The following is a 22,275-nucleotide window of genomic DNA, read 5'->3' as shown; positions in this document are numbered from 1 at the left end:
ATACGATGAGTCAAATTAACCATACAAAATGAAGTCACAAGCATATTAAAACTAGTAGGCCTACGAGTTGTTTAAATATTGTACCATGAAAGATTATACTGTTCATAGAATAAAAGATGACAAACTCCAGCATTTTCGTTGTATAAAACAAAGTCTCTATTCTGGATATTCATATCCGCAGTTCAATACCTGTGATGCAGTTGAATGCATGCCATTATTAAAAATTCTTTGTAGCTAGCATGATAAATTCACTGGTTAAGGAGCAATTTTCACTATACGGCATGTTAAAACATCTTTGCTGGTGTACTGTTTGTTTGGTTCCCGGGAACTGGTGTTGAATTTTCAAATCAATCTAAAAGGCATTATTTAGACTTAGGATTTAAGCACCACCAGTCTAGCCAGTAATTCAGAATTTTTTGAGCACTTTTATATACAAATTTAGCCTCTGGACTGTGAGTTGTGCATATGTAGATTCCTAACATAACTGATGTGATATAAGTGAATAATGATGCTTAAAAAAAACTTCTCAGGTTTGTGACTGAGGTATTTTGTTTATTCTACAGTCTAATGTTCTTCCTTCATAGACTACTTGTAGATCAACAAATTGCAGAGAGCATGTAATATACAGTCGAAGATCATTTGGTAATAATTCAAAAATGTTTTGATCAGTGTAAACTATCTACCATTTCATCAATTACACCAATAAAATATAAATGTGTATAAGATATTTGAGGTATATGCAGTCAATATAACTTATGGCCAAGAGGTGCTGTTATTTATGCATATATTAACCTATTTTAATACTTGGCAGAAAAATGGTATTGGAAATAAAAATCATATTTCCATATTTAAGACATCCCAATGAGTGTCATCACCAATTAAGTAACTTTCATTTCCCAACTCCAGATAACAAAAGGAACTCAAAATCATTGGAAATGATTTTGTTTTAGTGAAACAATTAAGTTTTATAAACAGTATGCTAAATGGTTTGGGTGATATGACTTGTATCGAGACCCTCATCTTTTTGGGAATGAAGTCACGTCACACAGATCTTCATCCAGCATCCATTAAAACTTCTAGTATGTTTGTGTTTAAAAAAAATGTGATGCCTTATGCTGTATTGCTAGCTTAGCTATAAATAATTATTAATGAAAGTCAACAATTACAACTTCCATTTTGGTGACTGAATTTTAAAAAAGTCAACAACATTGTAGATTAAATACTGAACAATGGATACATTTGAGTGACTATTAGGCTGTAATCCTATTGAGGATTCAGAATATATCATAGACTACAATAGTGAAGTTTGAGCAGTTTACTACCTTCATCTGAAGTCTGAGATGACGTTATTGCCAGTTAATCACTCCTGTCTGCCTGGGTGATGGTTTAATGCATGGATGGAGTCGATACATGAGGACATCTTCATCAGAGGATTGAAATTATATTTAATCACTGCAAGTTTACTGAAATTAAATGTGCACCCGATTACCAGGAATTCAACAAAGGTAATATATTATAAAATTAATGTACTGACAGTGGTGTTTTATCATAATCACATGCAGGTTATCATTCAATAAACTTCCAGTATTTATATCATGGCCATTAATCCATCAAAGTGAACATGTTAATGCTTCAGCTACATACATTGCACAGGATGTTGACATCTGCCCCATGACAGTTGCAACTGGCAAAAAAAGGCTGATGACAAAACAAAACCAGCACAGTATATAAAGATGAGAGTAATAATGCACTTAAGCATTGGTATTCTATTTCTGGCATCATATGAACCCTTCCTTCTATTAGATTATGTATTATTCTCTGCATCTTTTCCAGTATATTTTTCTCACTAGCCAGCATACATCCTTCCCAGGCAAAGAACAGGATGGGCTGGGTAGTGTATTTTTCTATCTGGAATTTGAATGCTACTCCCTAGAAAGAGGTTGCTAATGTGAAGGGTGTACAGGGCAATCATTTTCATCTCCTCCCCCACCGAAAAAGATTGTCTAAGGCAAACACATGTAAGTGCCGAGGCTGATGGCGAAACAGCTGCTTTAAAATTGTTGTCCTATTCATTAATGTTTGAATTTACAAAATTAGCATCCAATAAACTTGCAAACTCGCTCATTTCTAGCGCCAGTTACTATGTTTCGTGTGGGAAAAGAACCTATTTTTCTATGTGTCGGTGTGTTTAAAAATACCTTATTAATTAAAACACAACTGCTTTGCCTCTATCTCACCGTTTCCAGTTATTTGACCTTGGTAATACAGCACTAGTCACTTTTTTTTTGTTAACCATAGCCACAGTCGTCCGTTCCCCAGGCGTCGCTGTAGCAGGCAATGGAGATGCAGAGGGCGAGGGGAAGCTCTTGGAAGGGTTGCTGGTTCGGTAGCGTGATGAGCTCAGCACGAAGCCGCTTTGATAGCTGCGAATGGAAGCTGTGGGTGGAATTTGGAATTTAGTGTAACTCTTTCGTGATGAGTATCTGGGGCTTTGGATCTCAGCTCAGGTGGGTTGCTCTTTTCTGAAAGATACAGGCAAGTGTGTGAGTGTTGCAAAAAGCTGCACACTCGCGGTGGTGCACTGCAACTTGTCCCAAGTGCACTGAGGTCACATTTCAGGCTGGATTGACATTTGAACAGTACCTCTTATACAGTGCGAACTTTTCACTATCGCATGGGGGTCTCTGTGAGGAATAATAGTATTGATAAGGGACGTGATCTTCTGTTAAGGTGTCATGGACAATACGTTTTGCATACGTCTTTTTGGCGGTCACACGTTCACTTAATCAAAAACGTAATTTGTTGATGTATAATCTATTACTGTTAATTCCAATGTTTTTTGTGCTTAAAACCCATTTTCTCCAGCGCTCCCATGGTCCAAGACTTCGCCCACCATTGCCACACTCCAGCAACCCCTTTTACAATTTCCACATTGTGGACACAACATTCCCAATACTCCAAGATCCCTCGCAATGGATCCAAGGACGCCCATTTCCAATGCTCCCAGATCCCAACACCTGCCTGCGCATCTTGCACTCCACTACCCCTCTCCACTGTTCCCAGATCGCTGCACTATTTGCTTCCAACAAAAACCGACTTCCCTCCCTAGTACTTCTACCTGCAGGCACTTCGTGGCTACCTAAACTTGAATATTTTCCTGTGGATCCTAGGCTTTATATACACACGTATATATGTATGTGCACGTATTTGTGTGCGTGTGTATATATGTATGTGCACGTATTTGTGTGCGTATATATATGTATGTGCAAGTATTTGTGTGCGTGTATATATATATGTGTGCGTGTATATATATGTATGCACGTATTTGTGTGCGTGTATATATATGTATGTGCACGTATTTGTGTGTGTGTATATATATGTATGTGCACGTATTTGTGTGCGTGTATATATATGTATGTGCACGTATTTGTGTGCGTGTATATATATGTATGTGCACGTATTTGTGTGCGTGTATATATATGTATGTGCACGTATTTGTGTGCGTGTATATATATGTATGTGCACGTATTTGTGCGTGCGTGTATATATATGTATGTGCACGTATTTGTGCGTGCGTGTATATATATGTATGTGCACGTATTTGTGCGCGCGTGTATATACATGCATATATGTACGCACGTATTTGTGCACGCGTGTATATACATGTATATATGTATGTGCACGTATTTGTGCGCGTGCGTGTATATCTGTATATATGTATGTGCGCGCGCGTGTATATGTATGTGCACGTGTATGTGCGCGCGCGTGTATATGTATGTGTATGTGCGCGCACGTGTATATGTATGTGCACGTATTTGTGCGCGCGCGTGTATATGTATGTGCACGTATTTGTGCGCGCGCGTGTATATGTATGTGCACGTATTTGTGCGCGCGCGTATATGTATGTGCACGTATTTGTGCGCGCGCGTGTATATGTATGTGCACGTATTTGTGCGCGCGCGTGTATATGTATGTGCACGTATTTGTGCGCGCGCGTGTATATACGTGTATATATGTGTGCACGTATTTGTGCACGCGTGTATATATGTGTGCACGTATTTGTGCGCGCGTGTATATATGTGTGCACGTATTTGTGTGCGTGTATATATATGTATGTGCACGTATTTGTGTGCGTGCATATATATGTATGTGCACGTATTTGTGTGCGTGCATATATATGTATGTGCACGTATTTGTGTGCGTGTATATATATGTATGTGCACGTATTTGTGTGCGTGTATATATATATATGTATGTGCACGTATTTGTGTGCGTGTATATATATGTATGTGCACGTATTTGTGCGCGCGTGTATATATATGTATGTGCACGTATTTGTGCGCGCGTGTATATATATGTATGTGCACGTATTTGTGCGTGCGTGTATATATATGTATGTGCACGTATTTGTGCGCGCGTGTATATATATGTATGTGCACGTATTTGTGCGCGCATGTATATACATGCATATATGTACGCACGTATTTGTGCGCGCGTGTATATACATGTATATATGTGTGCACGTATTTGTGCGCGCATGTATATATGTATGTGCACGTATTTGTGCGCGCGCGTGTATATGTATGTGCACGTATTTGTGTGCGCGTGTGTGTATATGTATGTGCACGTATTTGTGTGCGCGTGTGTGTATATGTATGTGCACGTATTTGTGTGCGCATGTGTGTATATGTATGTGCACGTATTTGTGTGCGTGTGTGTATATGTATGTATGTGCACGTATTTGTGTGCGTGTGTGTATATGTATGTATGTGCACGTATTTGTGTGCGCGTGTATATGTAAGTATGTGCACGTATTTGCGCGTGTGTGTATATGTATATGTGCACGTATTTGTGTGCGCGTGTGTGTGTATATATGTGCACGTATTTGTGTGCGCGTGTGTGTATATATGTGCACGTATTTGTGTGCGCGTGTGTGTATATATGTGCACGTATTTGTGTGTGTGTGTATACATGCGCACGTATTTGTGTGCGTGTGTGTATACATGTATTTGTGTGAATACGTGCGTGTTTGTGTGCTTACGTGCATGTATGTTTGTATATACGTATGTGTGTGCGTGTGCACTTGTGCGTGCATGTGTGTGTTCATATGCATGTGCGGGTATGTATGCATATGCATGTGCGGGTATGTATGCATTTGCACGTGCAGGTATGTATGTGCATTTGTGTGTGCATGCAAGTCTGCGCATATGTGTGCTTGTATGTGTGTGCATATGCATTTGTGTGGATGTGTGTGCATATGCATTTGTGTGTACGTGCACCTATGCATGTGCATGTATGTGTGCATAAGCATTAGCGAGTATATGTGTGTGCATATGCGCGTGCGTGTTTATGTCTGCATAGGCGTGCATTATGTCTGTGCATATGCGTGTATGTGTGTGCGTATGCATGTGTGTGTGCGTATGCATGTGTGTGTCTAATGTATATGCACGTGTATGCGTAAATGCACGTGTATGCGTATATGCACGTGTATGCGTATATGCACGTGTGTGTATGCATGAATATGCACGTTTATATGCACGTGTGCGCGAACATGCACGTGTATGCGAATATGCCTGTGTGCGCGAACATGCACGTGTATGCGAATATGCCTGTGTGCGCGAACATGCACGTGTGTATATGCCTGTGTGCGCGAACATGCACGTGTGTATATGCCTGTGTGCGCGAACATGCACGTGTGTATATGCCTGTGTGCGCGAACATGCACGTGTGTATATGCCTGTGTGCGCGAACATGCACGTGTGTATATTCCTGTGTGCGCGAACATGCACGTGTGTATATGCCTGTGTGCATGAACGTGCACGTGTGTATATGCCTGTGTGCGCGAACATGCACGTGTGTCAATGTGTGTATGCATGCGTGTGTATGCATGTGTATGTATATGCATGTGTATATGCGTGAATGCGTGTGCGCATATGCACTTGTGTGTATGCATGCGTGTGCGTGCGCGTGCATGTTTGTGTGCGTGAGCGCGTATGCACGTGCGTGAGTGCATGCACGTGTGCGCGTGTGTATATGCATGTGTATATGCGCATGTATTTGTATGTGTATATGTATGTTTGTGTGTATATATATGTATGTGTATGTGAAGCACCGAGGGTAGCAAGGGCACAGAATGTACTCTGGGTGGGGGACTTCAACGTCCATCACCAAGAGTGGCTCGGTAGCACCACTACTGACAGCTGGCCGAGTCCTGAAGGACACGTGCTAGTGAGTATAGGAACAGGAGAATAGACAGGATGAATGCGTGGCTGCAGGGATGGTGTAGGAGGGAGGGATTTAGATTCCTGGGACATTGGGACCGGTTCTGGGGAAGGTGGGACCTGTACAAGCGTGACGGGTTACACCCGAGCAGGACCGGGACCAATGTCCTCGCGGGGGTGTTTGCTAGTGCTGTTGGGGAAGGTTTAAACTAGAGTGGCAGGGGGATGGGAACCTGAGCGGGGAGTCAGAAGGGAATAAAATTGAGAGCAGCAAGAGAGGGGAAGACCCAGGGGAAATCTACAATACAAATAGTACAAACAGTTGTTCAAGAACAATTGAAAGGGAAAAGCGCAGAGCAGCGGCACGACAGAAAAAATAAAAACTAGAAGGCGTAAGGCGATTAACCCAGCATCAAAGCTGTGGCAGGGGGTTGGGAACCTGAGCAGGGAGACAGAGGAAAGCGTATCAGGAAGGGACAGAATGTATGGAGTAATAGGTAAAGTGTTAAAAAAGGAAAAAGCAGGAACTAAGTGTCACAAAACATATTTGAAAGTTCTTTATCTGAATGCACGTAGCATTCGTAACAAAATGGACGAGTTAACGGCACAAATAATTACGTATGGGTATGATCTTGTGGTCATTACAGAAACATGGCTGCTGGGTGTCAACGACTGGGAATTAAATATGCCAGAGTATTTAACAATCAGGAAGGACAGGCAGGAAGGAAGGGGAGGTGGGGTGGCTATGTTAATAAAGGAAGGAATCACTGTAATACAGAGAAATGATATTGGGACAAAGGATCAGAATAATGAAACAGTTTGGGTAGAGATAAGGAATAATAAGGGGAAAAAAACACTCGTGGGCGTAGCATATAGGCCTCCTAATAGTTGCAACTCTGCTGGAAGAAGTATTAATCAGGAAATAGTCGGGGCATGTAATAAGGGAACAGCTATAATTATGGGGGATTTTAACTATCATATTAACTGGACAAATCAAATTGGGCAGGGCCTTGAGGAAGAGTTTATTGAGTGTATTCGGGATGGATTTCTTGAGCAGTATGTAACTGATCCTTCAAGGGGGCAAGCAACCTTGGACATGGTCCTGTGTAATGAGCCAGGATTAATTAATAATGTCCTAGTTAAGGATCCCCTTGGAATGAGTGACCATAACATGGTTACATTCCATATCCAATTAGAGGGTGAGAAGGTTGGTTCTCAAACAAGCGTACTGAGCTTGAATAAAGGAGACTATGATGGTATGAGAGCGGAATTGATTAAAGTGGACTGGGAAAATAGATTAAAGGGTAAGACGGTACATGAGCAGTGGTGTTCATTCAAGGAGTTATTTTACAACTTTCAAAAAAAAAATATTCCACTGAGGAAAAAAGGGTGTAAAAGAAATGACAGCCATCCGTGGCTAAGTAAAGAAATTAAGGACAGTATCCGACTAAAAACAAGGACATATAAGGTAGCCAAACTTAGTGGGAGGATATAAGATTGGGAAGTCTTCAAAAGACAGCAAAAAGTAACTAAAGGATTGATTAAGAAAGGGAAGATAGATTATGAAAATAAATTAGCAAAAAATATAAAAACAGATAGCAAGAGTTTCTATAGTTATATAAAAAGAAAAAGGGTGGCTAAGGCAAACGTAGATCCCTTAGAGGATGAGACCGGGAAATTAATGGTGGGAAACATGGAGATGGCAAAAATGCTGAACAAATATTTTGTTTCAGTCTTTACGGTAGAGGACACTAAGAATATCCCAACACTGGACAAACAGGGGGCTCTAGGGGGGGAGGAGCTAAATACGATTAAAATCACTAAGGAATTGGTACTCAGTAAAATAATGGGACTCAAGGCGGATAAATCCCCTGGACCTGATGGCTTACATCCGAGGGTCTTGAGGGAAGTGGCAGTAGGGATTGTGGATGCTTTGGTAATAATTTTCCAAAATTCTCTGGACTCGGCAACGGTCCCGGCAGATTGGAAAACTGCTAATATAACACCCTTATTTAAAAAGGGTAGTAGGCAGAAGGCTGGAAATTATAGACTAGTTAGCCTAACATCTGTGGTGGGTAAAATTTTGGAATCTATTATTAAGGAGACAGTAGCGGAACATTTGGATAAACATAATTTAATAGGACAAAGTCAGCATGGCTTTACGAAGGGGAAGTCATGTCTGACAAATTTGCTTGAGTTCTTTGAGGACATAACGTACAGGGTGGATAAAGGGGAACCAGTGGACGTAGTGTATTTAGACTTCCAGAAGGCATTCGACAAGGTGCCACATAAAAGATTATTGCTCAAGATAAAGAATCACTGGATTGGGGGTAATATTCTGGCATGGGTGGAGGATTGGTTATCTAACAGGAAGCAGAGAGTTGGGATAAATGGTTCATTCTTGGACTGGCAACCAGTAGCCAGTGGTGTTCCGCAGGGGTCGGTGCTGGGTCCCCAACTCTTTACAATCTATATTAACGATTTGGAGGAAGGGACCGAGTGTAACGTATCAAAGTTTGCAGATGATACAAAGATGAGAGGGAAAGTGGAGAGTGAGGAGGACATAAAAAACCTACAGGGGGATATAGACAGACTGGGTGAGTGGGCGGAGATTTGGCAGATGCAATACAATATTGGAAAATGTGAGGTTATGCACTTTGGCAGGAAAAATCAGAGAGCAAGTTATTATCTTAAAGGCAAGAAACTGGAAAGTACTGCAGTACAAAGGGATCTGGGGGTCCTAGTGCAAGAAGATCAAAAAGTTAGTATGCAGGTGCAGCAGGTGATCAAGAAGGCCAACGGAATGTTGGCGTTTATTGCTAGGGGGATAGAATATAAAAACAGGGAGGTATTGCTGCAGTTATATAAGGTATTGGTGAGACCGCACCTGGAATACTGCATACAGTTTTGGTGTCCATACTTAAGAAAAGGCATACTTGCTCTCGAGGCAGTACAAAGAAGGTTCACTCGGTTAATCCCGGGGATGAGGGGGCGGACATATGAGGAGAGGTTGAGTAGATTGGGACTGTACTCATTGGAGTTCAGAAGAATGAGAGGCGATCTTATTGAAACATATAAGATTGTGAAGGGGTTGATCGGGTGGATGCGGTAAGGATGTTCCCAAGGATGGGTGAGACAAGAACTAGGGGGCATAATCTTAGAATAAGGGGCTGCTCTTTCAAAACTGAGATGAGGAGAAACTTCTTCACTCAGAGGGTGGTAGGTCTGTGGAATTTGCTGCCCCAGGAAGCTGTGGAAGCTCCATCATTAAATAAATTTAAAACAGAAATAGACAGTTTTCTAGAAGTAAAGGGAATTAGGGGTTACGGGGAGCGGGCAGGAAATTGGACATGAATTTAGATTTGAGGTTAGGATCAGATCAGCCATGATCTTATTGAATGGCGGAGCAGGCTCGAGGGGCCGATTGGCCTACTCCTGCTCCTATTTCTTATGTTCTTATGACATAGCTGCCAGACTGGGCCTGTGGCAGGTGGTGAGCGAACCAACACAAGGGAAAAACCTGCTTGACCTCGTCCTCACCAATCTACCTGTCGTAGATGCATCTGTCCATGACCGTATTGGTGGGAGTGACCACCGCACTGTCCTCGTGGAGACGAAGTCCCGTCTTTGCACTGAGGACACCATCCAACGTGTTGCTTGGCACTATCACCGTGCGAAATGGGATAGATTCAGAACAGATCCAGCAGCTCAAAACTGGGCATCCATGAGGCGCTGTGGGCCATCAGCAGTAGCAGAATTGTATTCTAGCACAATCTGTAACCTCATGGCCCGGCATATTCCTCACTCTACCATTACCAACAAGCCAGGGGATCAACCCTGGTTCAATGAGGAGTGTCGAAGAGCATGCCAGGAGCAGCACCAGGCGTACCTAAAAATGAGGTGCCAACCTGGTGAAGCTACAACACAGGACTACATGCATACTATACAGCGGAAGCAACATGCTATAGACAGAGCTAAGTGATTCCACAATCAACGGATCAGATCAAAGCTCTGCAGTCCTGCCACATCCAGTCGTGAATGGTGGTGGACAATTAAACAACCTACGGGAGGAGGAGGCTCTGTAAACATCCCCATCCTCAATGATGGCAGAGTCCATCACGTGAGTGCAAAAGACAAGGCTGAAGTGTTTGCAACCATCTTCAGCCAGAAGTGCTGAGTGGATGATCCATCTCGGCCTCCTCCCGATATCCCCACCATCACAGAAGCCGGTCTTCAGCCAGTTCGATTCACTCCACGTGATATCAAGAAACGGCTGAGTGTACTGGATACAGCAAAGGCTATGGGCCCCGACAACATCCCAGCTGTAGTGCTGAAGACTTGTGCTCCAGAACTAGCCGCGCCTCTAGCCAAACTGTTCCAGTACAGCTACAACACTGGCATCTACCTGACAATGTGGAAAATTGCCCAGGTATGTCCTGTCCACAAAAAGCAGGACAAATCCAATCCGGCCAATTACCGCCCCATCAGTCTACTCTCAATCATCGGCAAAGTGATGGAAGGCGTCATCGACAGTGCTATCAAGCGGCACTTACTCACCAATACCCTACTCACCAATACCCTGCTCACCGATGCTCAGTTCAGGTTCCGCCAGAACCACTCGGCTCCAGATCTCATTATAGCCTTGGTCCAAACATGGACAAAAGAGCTGAATTCCAGAGGTGAGGTGAGAGTGACTGCCCTTGACATAAAGGCAGCATTTGACCGAGTATGGCACCAAGGAGCCCTATAAAATTGAAGTCAATGGGAATCGGGGAAATCTCTCCTGTGGCTGGAGTCATACCTAGCACAATGGAAGATGGTAGTGGTTGTTGCAGGCCAATCACCTCAGCCCCAGGACATTGCTGCAGGAGTTTCTCAGGGCAGTGTCCTGGGCCCAACCATCTTCAGCTGCTTCATCAATGACCTTCCCTCCATCACAAGGTCAGAAATGGGGATGTTCGCTGATGATTGCACAGTGTTCAGTTCCATTCGCAACCCCTCAAATAATGAAGCAGTCCGAGCCCGCATGCAGCAAGACCTGGACAAATCCAGGCTTGGGCTGATAAGTGGCAAGTAACATTCGCGCCAGGCAAGTGCCAGGCAATGACTATCTCCAAGAAGAGAGAATCTAACCACCTCCCCTTGACATTCAACGGCATTACCATCACCGAATCCCCTACCATCAACATCCTGGGGGGTCACCATTGACCAGAAACTTAACTGGACCAGCCACATAAATACTGTGGCTACAAGAGCAGGTCAGAGGCTGGGTATTCTGCAGCGAGTGACTCACCTCCTGACTCCCCAAAGCCTTTCCACCATCTACAAGGCATGGGTCAGGAGTGTGAGGGAATACTTTCCACTTGCCTGGATGAGTGCAGCTCCAACAACACTCAAGAAGCTCAACACCACCCAGGACAAAGCAGCCCGCATCCACCATCCTAAACATTCACTCCCTTCACCACCGGCGCACCGTAGCTGCAGTGTGTACCATCCACAGGATGCACTGCAGCAACTCACCATGCTTCTTTGACAGCACCTCCCAAACCCACGACCTCTACCACCTAGAAGGACAAGGGCAGCAGGCACATGGGAACAACATCACCTGCACGTTCCCCTCCAAGTCACACACTATTATGATTAGGAAATATATCGCCGTTCCTTCAACATCGCTGGGTCAAAATGCTGGGACTCCCTAACAGCACTGTGGATGAACCATCACCGCACGGACTGCAGCGGTTCAAGAAGGCGGCTCACCACCACCTTCTCAAGGGCAATTAGGGATGGGCAATAAATGCTGGTCTTGCCAGCGATGCCCACATCCCATGAACGAATAAAAAAAAATGTGTGTGTATGTGTGTGTGTGCCTATGTGTGTGTGTATATATTTGTGTCAATGCATATACATGTATGCGTATGTGTATATTTGTGTGTATATATATGTATGTGTACATGTGTATATATATAGGTTTATATATGTCTGTGTAAATATGTATATATACATGTATTTATGCAGACATATATACATATGTATGTGTATATCTGCATAACTGTGTATACACGTGTACGTGTGTGTATACACGTGTATGTACGTGTGTATGGACGTGTACGTGTGTATGGACGTGTATGTATGTGTGTATAGATGGACATGTATGTGTGTGTATAGATGGACATGTATGTATGTGTATAGATGCACATGTGTGCGCGCGTGTATAGATGTTCATGTGTACCCACGTGTATGTGTGTACGTGCGTGTGTACGTGTGTGTATGTATACACGTGTATGTGTATATATGTACGTGTGTGTATGTATACACGTGTATGTGTATATATGTACGTGCATGTATACACGTGTATGTGTATATATGTCTGTAAATACGTGTATATATGTATACATACATGTATTTACGCAGACATATATACACAATGTGTGTACATGTAAATGTATATGGTGCATGCGTGTATATGTAGGAACATAGGAACATGGGAACAGGAGTAGGCCATTCAGCCTCTCGTGCCTGCTCCGCCACTTGATAAGATCATGGCTGATCTGTGATCTAACTCCATGTACCTGCCTTTGGCCCATATCCCTTAATACTTTTGGTTGCCAAAAAGCTATCTATCTCAGATTTAAATTTAGCAATTGAGCTTGTATCAATTGCCGTTTGCGGAAGAGAGTTCCAAACTTCTACCACCCTTTGTGTGTAGAAATGTTTTCTAATCTCACTCCTGAAAGGTCTGGCTCTAATTTTTAGACTGTGCCCCCTACTCCTAAAATCCCCAACCAGTGGAAATAGTTTCTCTCTATCCACCCTATCTGTTCCCCTTAATATCTTATAAACTTCGATCAGATCACCCCTTAACCTTCTAAACTCTAGAGAATACAACCCCGATTTGTGTAATCTCTCCTCGTAACTTAACCCTTGAAGCCCGCGTATCATTCTAGTAAACCTACGCTGCACTCCCTCCAAGGCCAATATGTCCTTCCGAAGATGTGCTGCCCAGAACTGCTCGTAGTACTCCAGGTGCGGTCTAACCAGGGTTTTGTATAGCTGCAGAATAACTTCTGCCCCTTGTACTCTAGTCCTCTAGATATAAAGGCCAGCATTCCATTAGCCTTATTGATTATTTTCTGCACCTGTTCATGACACTTCAATGATCTATGTCCCTGAACCCCCAAGTCCCTTTGGACATCCACTGTTTTTAACTTTTTACCATTTAGAAAGTACCTTTTTTGATCCAAAGTGGATGACCTCACATTTGTCTACATTGAATTCCATTTGCCACAGTTTTGCCCATTCACCTAATCTATCAATATCGCTTTGTAATTTTATGTTTTCATCTACACTGCTTACAGTGCCACCAATCTTTGTGTCATCGGCAAACTTAGATATGAGACTTTCTATGCCTTCATCTAAGTCGTTAATAAATATTGTGAATAATTGAGGCCCCAAGACAGATCCCTGCGGGACTCCACTAGTCACATCCTGCCAATGTGAGTACCTACCCATTATCCCTACTTTCTGTCGCCTTTCGCTCAGCCAACTTCCTAACCAAGTCCGTACTTTTCCCTCGATTCCATGGGCTTCTATCTTAGCTAACAGTCTCTTATGTGGGACCTTATCAAATGCCTGGAAGTCCTTATAAATAACATCCATTGACATTCCCTTGATCACTACTTTAGTCACCTCTTCAAAAAATTCAATCAGGTTTGTCAGGCACGACCTACCTTTCACAAATCCATGCTGGCTATCTCTGATTAACTGAAAATTCTCAAGGTGTTCAGTCACCCTATCCTTAATTATAGATTTCAGCATTTTCCCCACAACAGATGTTAGGCTAATTGGTCTATAATTCACTGGTTTCCCTCTCTTTTCTTAAAAAGCGGAGTGACATGTGCAATTTTCCAATCTCGAGGGACAGTTCCTGAATCAAGAGAACTTTGAAAGATTATAGTTAGGGCATCTGCAATGTGCTCACCTACTTACTTTAAAATCCTGGGATGGAAACCATCTGGTCTTGGGGATTTGTCACTCTTTAGCACTATTATTTTCTTCATTACTGTTGCTTTACTAATTTTATTGAGTCCCTGTCCCTGATTCAATATTAGTTTTCTTGGGATTTCCGACATGCTATCCTCTTTTTCTACTGTAAATACTGACTCAATGTAATTGTTCAACATATCCGCCATTTCCCCATTTCCCCATTGTCAATGACAATATCCCCACTTTCAGTTTTTAAGGGGCCAACACTGCTCCTGACCACCCTCTTTTTCCTAATATAACTATAAAGGTTCTTCATATTGGTGTTCATATCCCTTGCGAGTTTCTTTTCATACTCTCTTTTTGTAGCTCTTACTATCTGTTTTGTGACCCTTTGTTGATCTTTGTATCTTTCCCATTCACCAGGATCTGTGCCATTTTTTGCCTTTTTGTATGCCCTTTCCTTATGTCTTATACTGTCCCGTACCTCTTTAGTTGTCCATTGCTGGTTTTTTTGGCAAGTAGAGTTCTTGCCCCTCGGGTATAAACCGATACTGTATCACGTTAAATGTTTCTTTAAACATTTCCCACTGATCGTCAGTCGTTTTACCCATTAACAGATTTGCCCAGTTTACTGTGGACAGTCTCTGTCTCATCCCATTGAAGTCGGCCTTACCCAAGTCTAGAATCTTAGCAGCTGATTCACTTTTTTCCCTTTCAAACACTACATTGAACTCGATCATGTTATGATCACTGTTGGATAGATGTTCACGCACAGTTAAGCTGTTAACTAAATCTGGTTCATTGCTCATTACTAAATCTAGTATGGCTTGCCCCCTTGTGGCCTCTAGGACATACTGCTGTAGAAAACTATCCCGAACACACTCAAGAAATTCCCTACCTTTCTGACAGTTACTAGTCTGCTTTCCCCAATCTATGTGAAGGCTAAAGTCCCCCATTAAGACCACTATGCCTTTGTTACATGCCTGTCTAATCTCTGCATTTATACAATCTAGCACTTCAGAGCAGCTGCCAGGGGTCCTATATACAACTCCCACTATAGTCTTAGATCCTTTCCTATTTCTCAATTCAACCCATAAGGTCTCTGTTGGCTGCTTACCTCTCGTTATATCCTCCTTTATCATTGAAGTGATTTCATCTCTAATCACTAAGGCTACTCCTCCCCCTCTTCCATTTTCCCTATCTCTCCTGTGGACCTTATAACCCGATATATTTAGTTCCCAATCCTGACCATCCTGCAGCCATGTCTCAGTAATAGCTATCATGTCATACCCTCCAATTTGAATTTGAACCTGTAGTCCATTTAATTTATTCCTTATACTCCGTGCATTTGTATATAGAACTTAGTTGGGCCACACACCCTAGCCTGACCTTCAGCTTTGATGCTGGGTTAATTGCCTTACGCCTTCTAGTTTTCACTTTATCTGTAGTGCCTAGAATACACTTTCTTTCTGCTGCTCTAGGCTTTTCCCTTTTTTAGGGATGACATGGGGCGTAGGCAGGTAATGTTGCAGAGGTGGAAGAACGTAATGAATGGGATGTGGGGTTGGAAGCTCCTCTGTGTGTCAAGCAGGATGCTCAAGATTCAGGTTCAGCCTGTACAAGTAGCTGGGCAGGGGAACAAAGTTGATGTGAGGGAGCAGGAAACAATTGCCTCGGTTGTCCTGATATCCAGTTGAAGGATATTCTGGCTCCTTGAAGTCGGACAGGCACTTGTTTTTAAACCGTATGTAGTGTGTTACAGCACTTTAGAGTTTTTTCTTCAGTGCTAGCAAAATGAAGTGAAATAACATGCATTAAACTTATTTTTGCACAGATTTGAAAAAATCAGACTTAATTTTGCAGCATATTCACCTGGAACTCTGTTTATAATAAAATATTACCCGCATTAACATTTAATTATAAATGTAGTTTCACTGTAATGTGAGTTGTTTGAATGACTCAGAGCTTTGAAACTTAATTGTTTTATTTCATTTTTGAGAATTGCATTGAAGGTGATGGGAGTGATGTATTAAAGGGAGTTTTATAATGACACCTTATACAAAAATCAACTTTATGTTTTGCTAAAGTAAATGCAAGTTAGTTCCTTTGTAAATAGACAGTTTATATGCAGAGATCTATACATGTACCAAGAGAAAAATATAGTAGTCAGTTTTAATAGAGGCAGACACCATCATATTAGCAAGGGAAATGGGATGAAAGCTCTGCTGGTTTAAACTTAATCAGAGACCAATAATCCAGGCTGACACTTTAGTCCTGAGAGTGTGCTGCACTGTCAGAGATGCTGTCTTGCAGATGAGACGTTAAACCAAGGCCCTGACTGCCCTCACAGGTGGACGTGAAAGATCCATGGCATTATTCGAAAAGCAAGGAAGATCTCCCAGTGTCCTGACCAATATTTATCATTAAACCAACATCACTAAAGCAGATTATCCGGTCATTATCACATTACTGTTTGTGGGACTTCGCTGTGCACAAATCGGCTGTTGCTGTTCCCTACATTACAACAATGACAACACATCAAAAGTATTTAATTGGCTGTAAAGCACTTTTGGACATCCTGAGGTCATAAAAGGTGCTATATAAATGTGAGTTTTTCTTTCTTTTTTTTCTTGTTTCTTTCTTTGTTTTTTTTCTTTCGTCAGATTGTAATTGCAGTGACAGGAATAAACACAGTATAGGAACAGGATGGACATTTTAGTTTGTGGTTGCTTAAGTTATATGAATTCAGGAAGTAAACATAGCATTAGATCTAACCATCTACTTATACTTTTAAACATCTTACATCTGTGCCCACTTCCTGTCTGCTCCACTTAACTTACTGTTGTCACACTTTTTGTCAACATTTTCCCATTATAATTTTCTATATTCCATATTTACAATGCTTTTTGTCTAAGTAAACTTTTATTTTATTTGTTCTTTGGATGTGGGCAACACTGGCAACGCTGCATTTGTTGTCCATCCCTAGCCGCATTGAAAAATGTGGTGATAGAACTTCTTGAACTGCTGCTGTCCCTGTAATGATGGTGTTAGGGAGGAAATTCCAGGGTGAAGGAATGGGGTTATATGTTCAAGTCAGGATTGTGTGTGACTTGGAAGGGAACCTGAAGGTGATGGTGTTCCCATGACATTGCTGCTCGTCACACTGTAGTTACGCAATCTGGCCACTTGGTGGCTTATTACCCAGTTTCTGAACATCTTCTCGGTCTCTTTCTGGATAATTTAGAGCCACCTGCCGCCATCTTGTACTACAGTCCTCATCATTTATAGCGGGCGCACTCATGCGAATGCGATTTGCCTGCTATATGCGATGGCCGGTATAACGTTTGACAGACTTTAAGGTGAGATCCCAAACTGTGGCAAAACCCCCCACCCCCATCACCCCCGAGAAAGATATAACACATGCCGTCCTGTCCGTGCCGAGTAAATTATCCTCTATCGCAGCTTCCCCACAGTCTCCACCCTGATGACTAGGATCCTGGACCCCCCCCCCCATCCCTCCCTTTGCAGAGAAGGTTATCCTGCCACCCATACTTATCCTTCCTCACAAAGAGGGGGAGGGATGAGAGGAGAGTGGGGATATTAAAATTATACTTCTTTTGAACTACACATGGAACCCCTGTATCTCCCCCCCCCCCCCCCCCCCCACCTCCCCAACTATATCCTATTGGATACAATTTGTCAAGAGCCAATCCTCCCACTGCTCAATGTTCCTCTCCCATTACAACATCGCAACAGCATATTCCATCAGGTGTGTGGTGGTAAACTGGATACAGTAATGAACTGAGAGACAGAGATAGGTTATGGTCACTCAAAATAGTTTAAAATGTCTTGATATAAAATGACAAGTACAGTCAGAAGAAGCGACATATGTAAGTTGCTGGCCTGTAGAGAACAGTTAGTACCCCTCACAAATGATTAGGGATGGGAAGATGACGACAGCTCAGACAGTCAACTTTGCTTTGTGACATGCAAGGACAGATCTTTGGCCCAGTCCATAGAAAATTAATTTCCATAGTAAAACAAAAAAAAAACGAGCATTCTTGATGGCTCAGTTGGTAGCTAACTGCCCACTGTGACTGGTACGGAAAATATCCAGGAATGAGATCAGGTAAAATAACATTTGTGGATATGTGTGCATATTTACTGGAAAAACCTTTGGCAACAGTTGCAAGCATTACTGTATTGTTTTCTAACCAGATTACAGGAGGATCACATACATTGGATCATGGTGTCAGCCATGGCTCGGTGGTAGCACTCTCGCCTCTGAGTCGGAAGGTTGTGGGTTCAAGTCCCACTCCAGAGATTTGAGCATAAAATCTAGGCTGACATTCCCGCGCAGTACTGAGGGAATGCTGCACTGTCGGAGGTGCCTTCTTTCAGATGAGATGTTAAACTGAGGTTCTGTCTGCCCTCTCAAGTCCTGGCCAATATTCATCCCCCAACCAAACAGATTAACTGACCATTATCCCATTGCTGTTTGCGGGACCTTACTGTGCACAAATTGGCTGCTGCGTTTCCTACATTACAACAGCGACCAAAAGTATTTCATTGGCTGTAAAGCGTTTTGGGTGTCCTGAGGTCATGAAAGGTGCTATATAAATGCAAGTTTTTCTTTTTTCTTTTATTTATTTAATTTTATTTATTTAAAAGAGATCATCTGCCTGTTTTTTAGAGAGAGGGTATGAATGAGAGTCTGAGACAAATGCCTAAGAGAATGACAATGTGAAAGTGTCTGGGCTTTCTGTCTTTCAGACAAACAAAGAAAGAGAGAATGGAGAGAATTAAAAAATGGGAGGCAGTTATCGGAAGAAAGGGACATAAATTTATTTTTTTAGTCCATGAACACCATGGGATCACAAGAACAGGAATAGGCTATTCAGCCACTCAAGCCTGCTCCCCCATTCAATTAGAAGTGGACTATAAGGGAATCAAGAGATATGAGGATCAGGCGGGAAAGTGGCATTGAGGTTGAAGATCTGCCATGATCTTATCGAGCAGGCTCGAGGGGCCGTATGGCCTTCTCTGCTCCTATTTCTTATGTTCTTATCATGGCTGATCTGTACCACAATTCCACTTACCTACCTTTGCTCCATATCCCTTGATACCCTTACCTAACAAAAATCTATCAATCTCAGTCATGAAAGCTTCAATTGTCAACTAGTGATATATCTGCAAGTCTGGTTCAGTTTCAGCAGTTAATCACTATTATTTTATACTTTATTTCAGGGTGAGGGCACTTTCTCGATTACAGATTGTACAGAAACACCTGGTAAGTGGTCATTGAAGTCTGTAGTTTAGTACTCCTGGATTTGTAATTGAGTGTTTGAGAAATTTAAAATGAGTAATTGAAAAGGGTAGATTTGAGCAGGGGTTCCAAGCTGGTTTTGATGAACCGGGTGCACGTGATGGTAATGTTTGATGCCTGCAATACTGCCATCTCTTACCTTGATAAGTTTACGTGCAAAAAAAAACAATTAAAACTAAACAGGGCAAATTACAATAATCTGTCAGATTATGGAGAGGAATAGACATTTTAGCACAGGGGATGACCATTCTGCACTTTTTGTCTGCACTTCAATTATATAGCAGCGTTAACCAATTATGTAGAGCAGAAGACCATTTTTGTTTTAATGTAACGAAATACCCTTTCAGAAAATGTTTTCCTCAAGCAGAAGAAGACTCTGTGAATATATTTGTTAGAGGTGGCAGTCTTGTAAAGAATTGATTGTAATTGGATGATGTTACACCAGGTGGAGCTCTGCACAAATGATATTAGAATCATAGAATCATAGAAGTTACAACATGGAAACAGGCCCTTCGGCCCAACATGTCCATGTCGCCCAGTTTATACCACTAATCTAGTCCCAATTGCCTGCACTTGGCCCATATCCCTCTATACCCATCTTACCCATGTAACTGTCCAAATGCTTTTTAAAAGACAAAATTGTACCCGCCTCTACTACTGCCTCTGGCAGCTCGTTCCAGACACTCACCACCCTTTGAGTGAAAAAATTGCCCCTCTGGACCCTTTTGTATCTCTCCCCTCTCACCTTAAATCTATGCCCCCTCGTTATAGACTCCCCTACCTTTGGGAAAAGATTTTGACTATCGACCTTATCTATGCCCCTCATTATTTTATAGACTTCTATAAGATCACCCCTTAACCTCCTACTCTCCAGGGAAAAAAGTCCCAGTCTGTCTAACCTCTCCCTGTAAGTCAAACCATCAAGTCCCAGTAGCATCCTAGTAAATCTTTTCTGCACTCTTTCTAGTTTAATAATATCCTTTCTATAATAGGGTGACCAGAACTGTACACAGTACTCCAAGTGTGGCCTCACCAATGCCCTGTACAACTTCAACAAGACATCCCAACTCCTGCATTCAATGTTCTGACCAATGAAACCAAGCATGCCGAATGCCTTCTTCACCACCCTATCCACCTGTGACTCCATTTTCAAGGAGCTATGAATCTGTACTCCTAGATCTCTTTGTTCTATAACTCTCCCCAACGCCCTACCATTAACGGAGCAGGTCCTGGCCCGATTCGATCTCCCAAAATGCATCACCTCACATTTATCTAAATTAAACTCCATCTGCCATTCATCGGCCCACTGGCCCAATTGATCAAGATCCCGTTGCAATCCTAGATAACCTTCTTCACTGTCCACAATGCCACCAATCTTGGTGTCATCTGCAAACTTACTAACCATGCCTCCTAAATTCTCATCCAAATCATTAATATAAATAACAAATAACAGCGGACCCAGCACCGATCCCTGAGGCACACCGCTGGACACAGGCATCCAGTTTGAAAAACAACCCTCTACAACCACCCTCTGTCTTCTGTCGTCAAGCCAATTTTGTATCCAATTGGCTACCTCACCTTGGATCCCATGAGATTTAACCTTATGTAACAACCTACCATGCGGTACCTTGTCAAATGCTTTGCTGAAGTCCATGTAGACCACGTCTACTGCACAGCCCTCATCTATCTTCTTGGTTACCCCTTCAAAAAACTCAATCAAATTCGTGAGACATGATTTTCCTCTCACAAAACCATGCTGACTGTTCCTAATCAGTCCCTGCCTCTCCAAATGCCTGTAGATCCTGTCCCTCAGAATACCCTCTAACAACTTACCCACTACAGATGTCAGGCTCACTGGTCTGTAGTTCCCAGGCTTTTCCCTGCCGCCCTTCTTAAACAAAGGCACAACATTTGCTACCCTCCAATCTTCAGGCACCTCACCTGTAGCGGTGGATGATTCAAATATCTCTGCTAGGGGACCCGCAATTTCCCCCCTAACCTCCCACAACTTCCTGGGATACATTTCATCAGGTCCCGAAGATTTATCTACCTTGATGCGCGTTAAGACTTCCAGCACCTCCCTCTCTGTAATATGTACACTCCTCAAGACATCACTATTTATTTCCCCAAGTTCCCTAACATCCATGCCTTTCTCAACCGTAAATACCGATGTGAAATATTCATTCGGGATCTCACCCATTTCTTGTGGTTCCGCACATAGATGACCTTGTTGATCCTTAAGAGGCCCTACTCTCTCCCTAGCTACCCTTTTGCCCTTTATGTATTTGTAGAAGCTCTTTGGATTCACCTTTGCCTGATCTGCCAAAGCAATCTCATGTCCCCTTTTTGCCCTCCTGATTTCTCTCTTAACTCTACTCCGGCAATCTCTATACTCTTCAAGGGATCCACTTGATCCCAGCTGCCTATGCATGTCATATGCCTCCTTCTTCTTTTTGACTAGTGCCTCAATCTCCCGAGTCATCCAAGGTTCCCTACTTCTACCAGCCTTGCCCTTCACTTTATAAGGAATGTGCTTACCCTGAACCCTGGTTAACACACTTTTGAAAGCCTCCCACTTACCAGACGTCCCTTTGCCTGCCAACAGACTCTCCCAATCAACTTCTGAAAGTTCCTGTCTAATACCATCAAAATTGGCCTTTCCCCAATTTAGAATTTTAACTTTTGGGCCAGACCTATCCTTCTCCATAGCTATCTCACTGATTAATTTATTTTAGTTCAGATTTT

At 42.5% G+C, this 22,275-nt stretch overlaps 2 protein-coding genes across 3 annotated transcripts in view; one reads left to right on the top strand and one right to left on the bottom strand.

Moving 5' to 3' along the window:
* Positions 1-22,275, bottom strand: part of LOC137323794 (inositol polyphosphate 1-phosphatase-like) — a 139,195-nt gene that overhangs the window by 51,379 nt on the left and 65,541 nt on the right. The gene's annotated exons all lie outside the window — the stretch shown is intronic.
* The window catches only part of hibch (3-hydroxyisobutyryl-CoA hydrolase), a 140,442-nt gene continuing 120,565 nt past the window's right edge, over positions 2,399-22,275 (top strand). The window contains exons 1-3 of one of the 2 annotated variants that reach the window (XM_067987737.1): positions 2,434-2,507; positions 16,555-16,810; positions 19,452-19,494. In XM_067987737.1, coding sequence (XP_067843838.1) covers positions 16,809-16,810; positions 19,452-19,494 — 45 coding nt within the window. In that variant the 5' untranslated portion in view covers positions 2,434-2,507; positions 16,555-16,808. Of the gene's footprint in view, positions 2,508-16,554; positions 16,811-19,451; positions 19,495-22,275 lie in introns of both variants that reach the window. The other variant, XM_067987736.1, reaches the window with a different exon arrangement.

This window comes from Heptranchias perlo, chromosome 7 (genome assembly GCF_035084215.1).
Source record: "Heptranchias perlo isolate sHepPer1 chromosome 7, sHepPer1.hap1, whole genome shotgun sequence".
NCBI classification, from domain to species: Eukaryota; Metazoa; Chordata; class Chondrichthyes; order Hexanchiformes; family Hexanchidae; genus Heptranchias; species Heptranchias perlo.
This window is presented reverse-complemented; position numbering and strand designations above follow the sequence as displayed.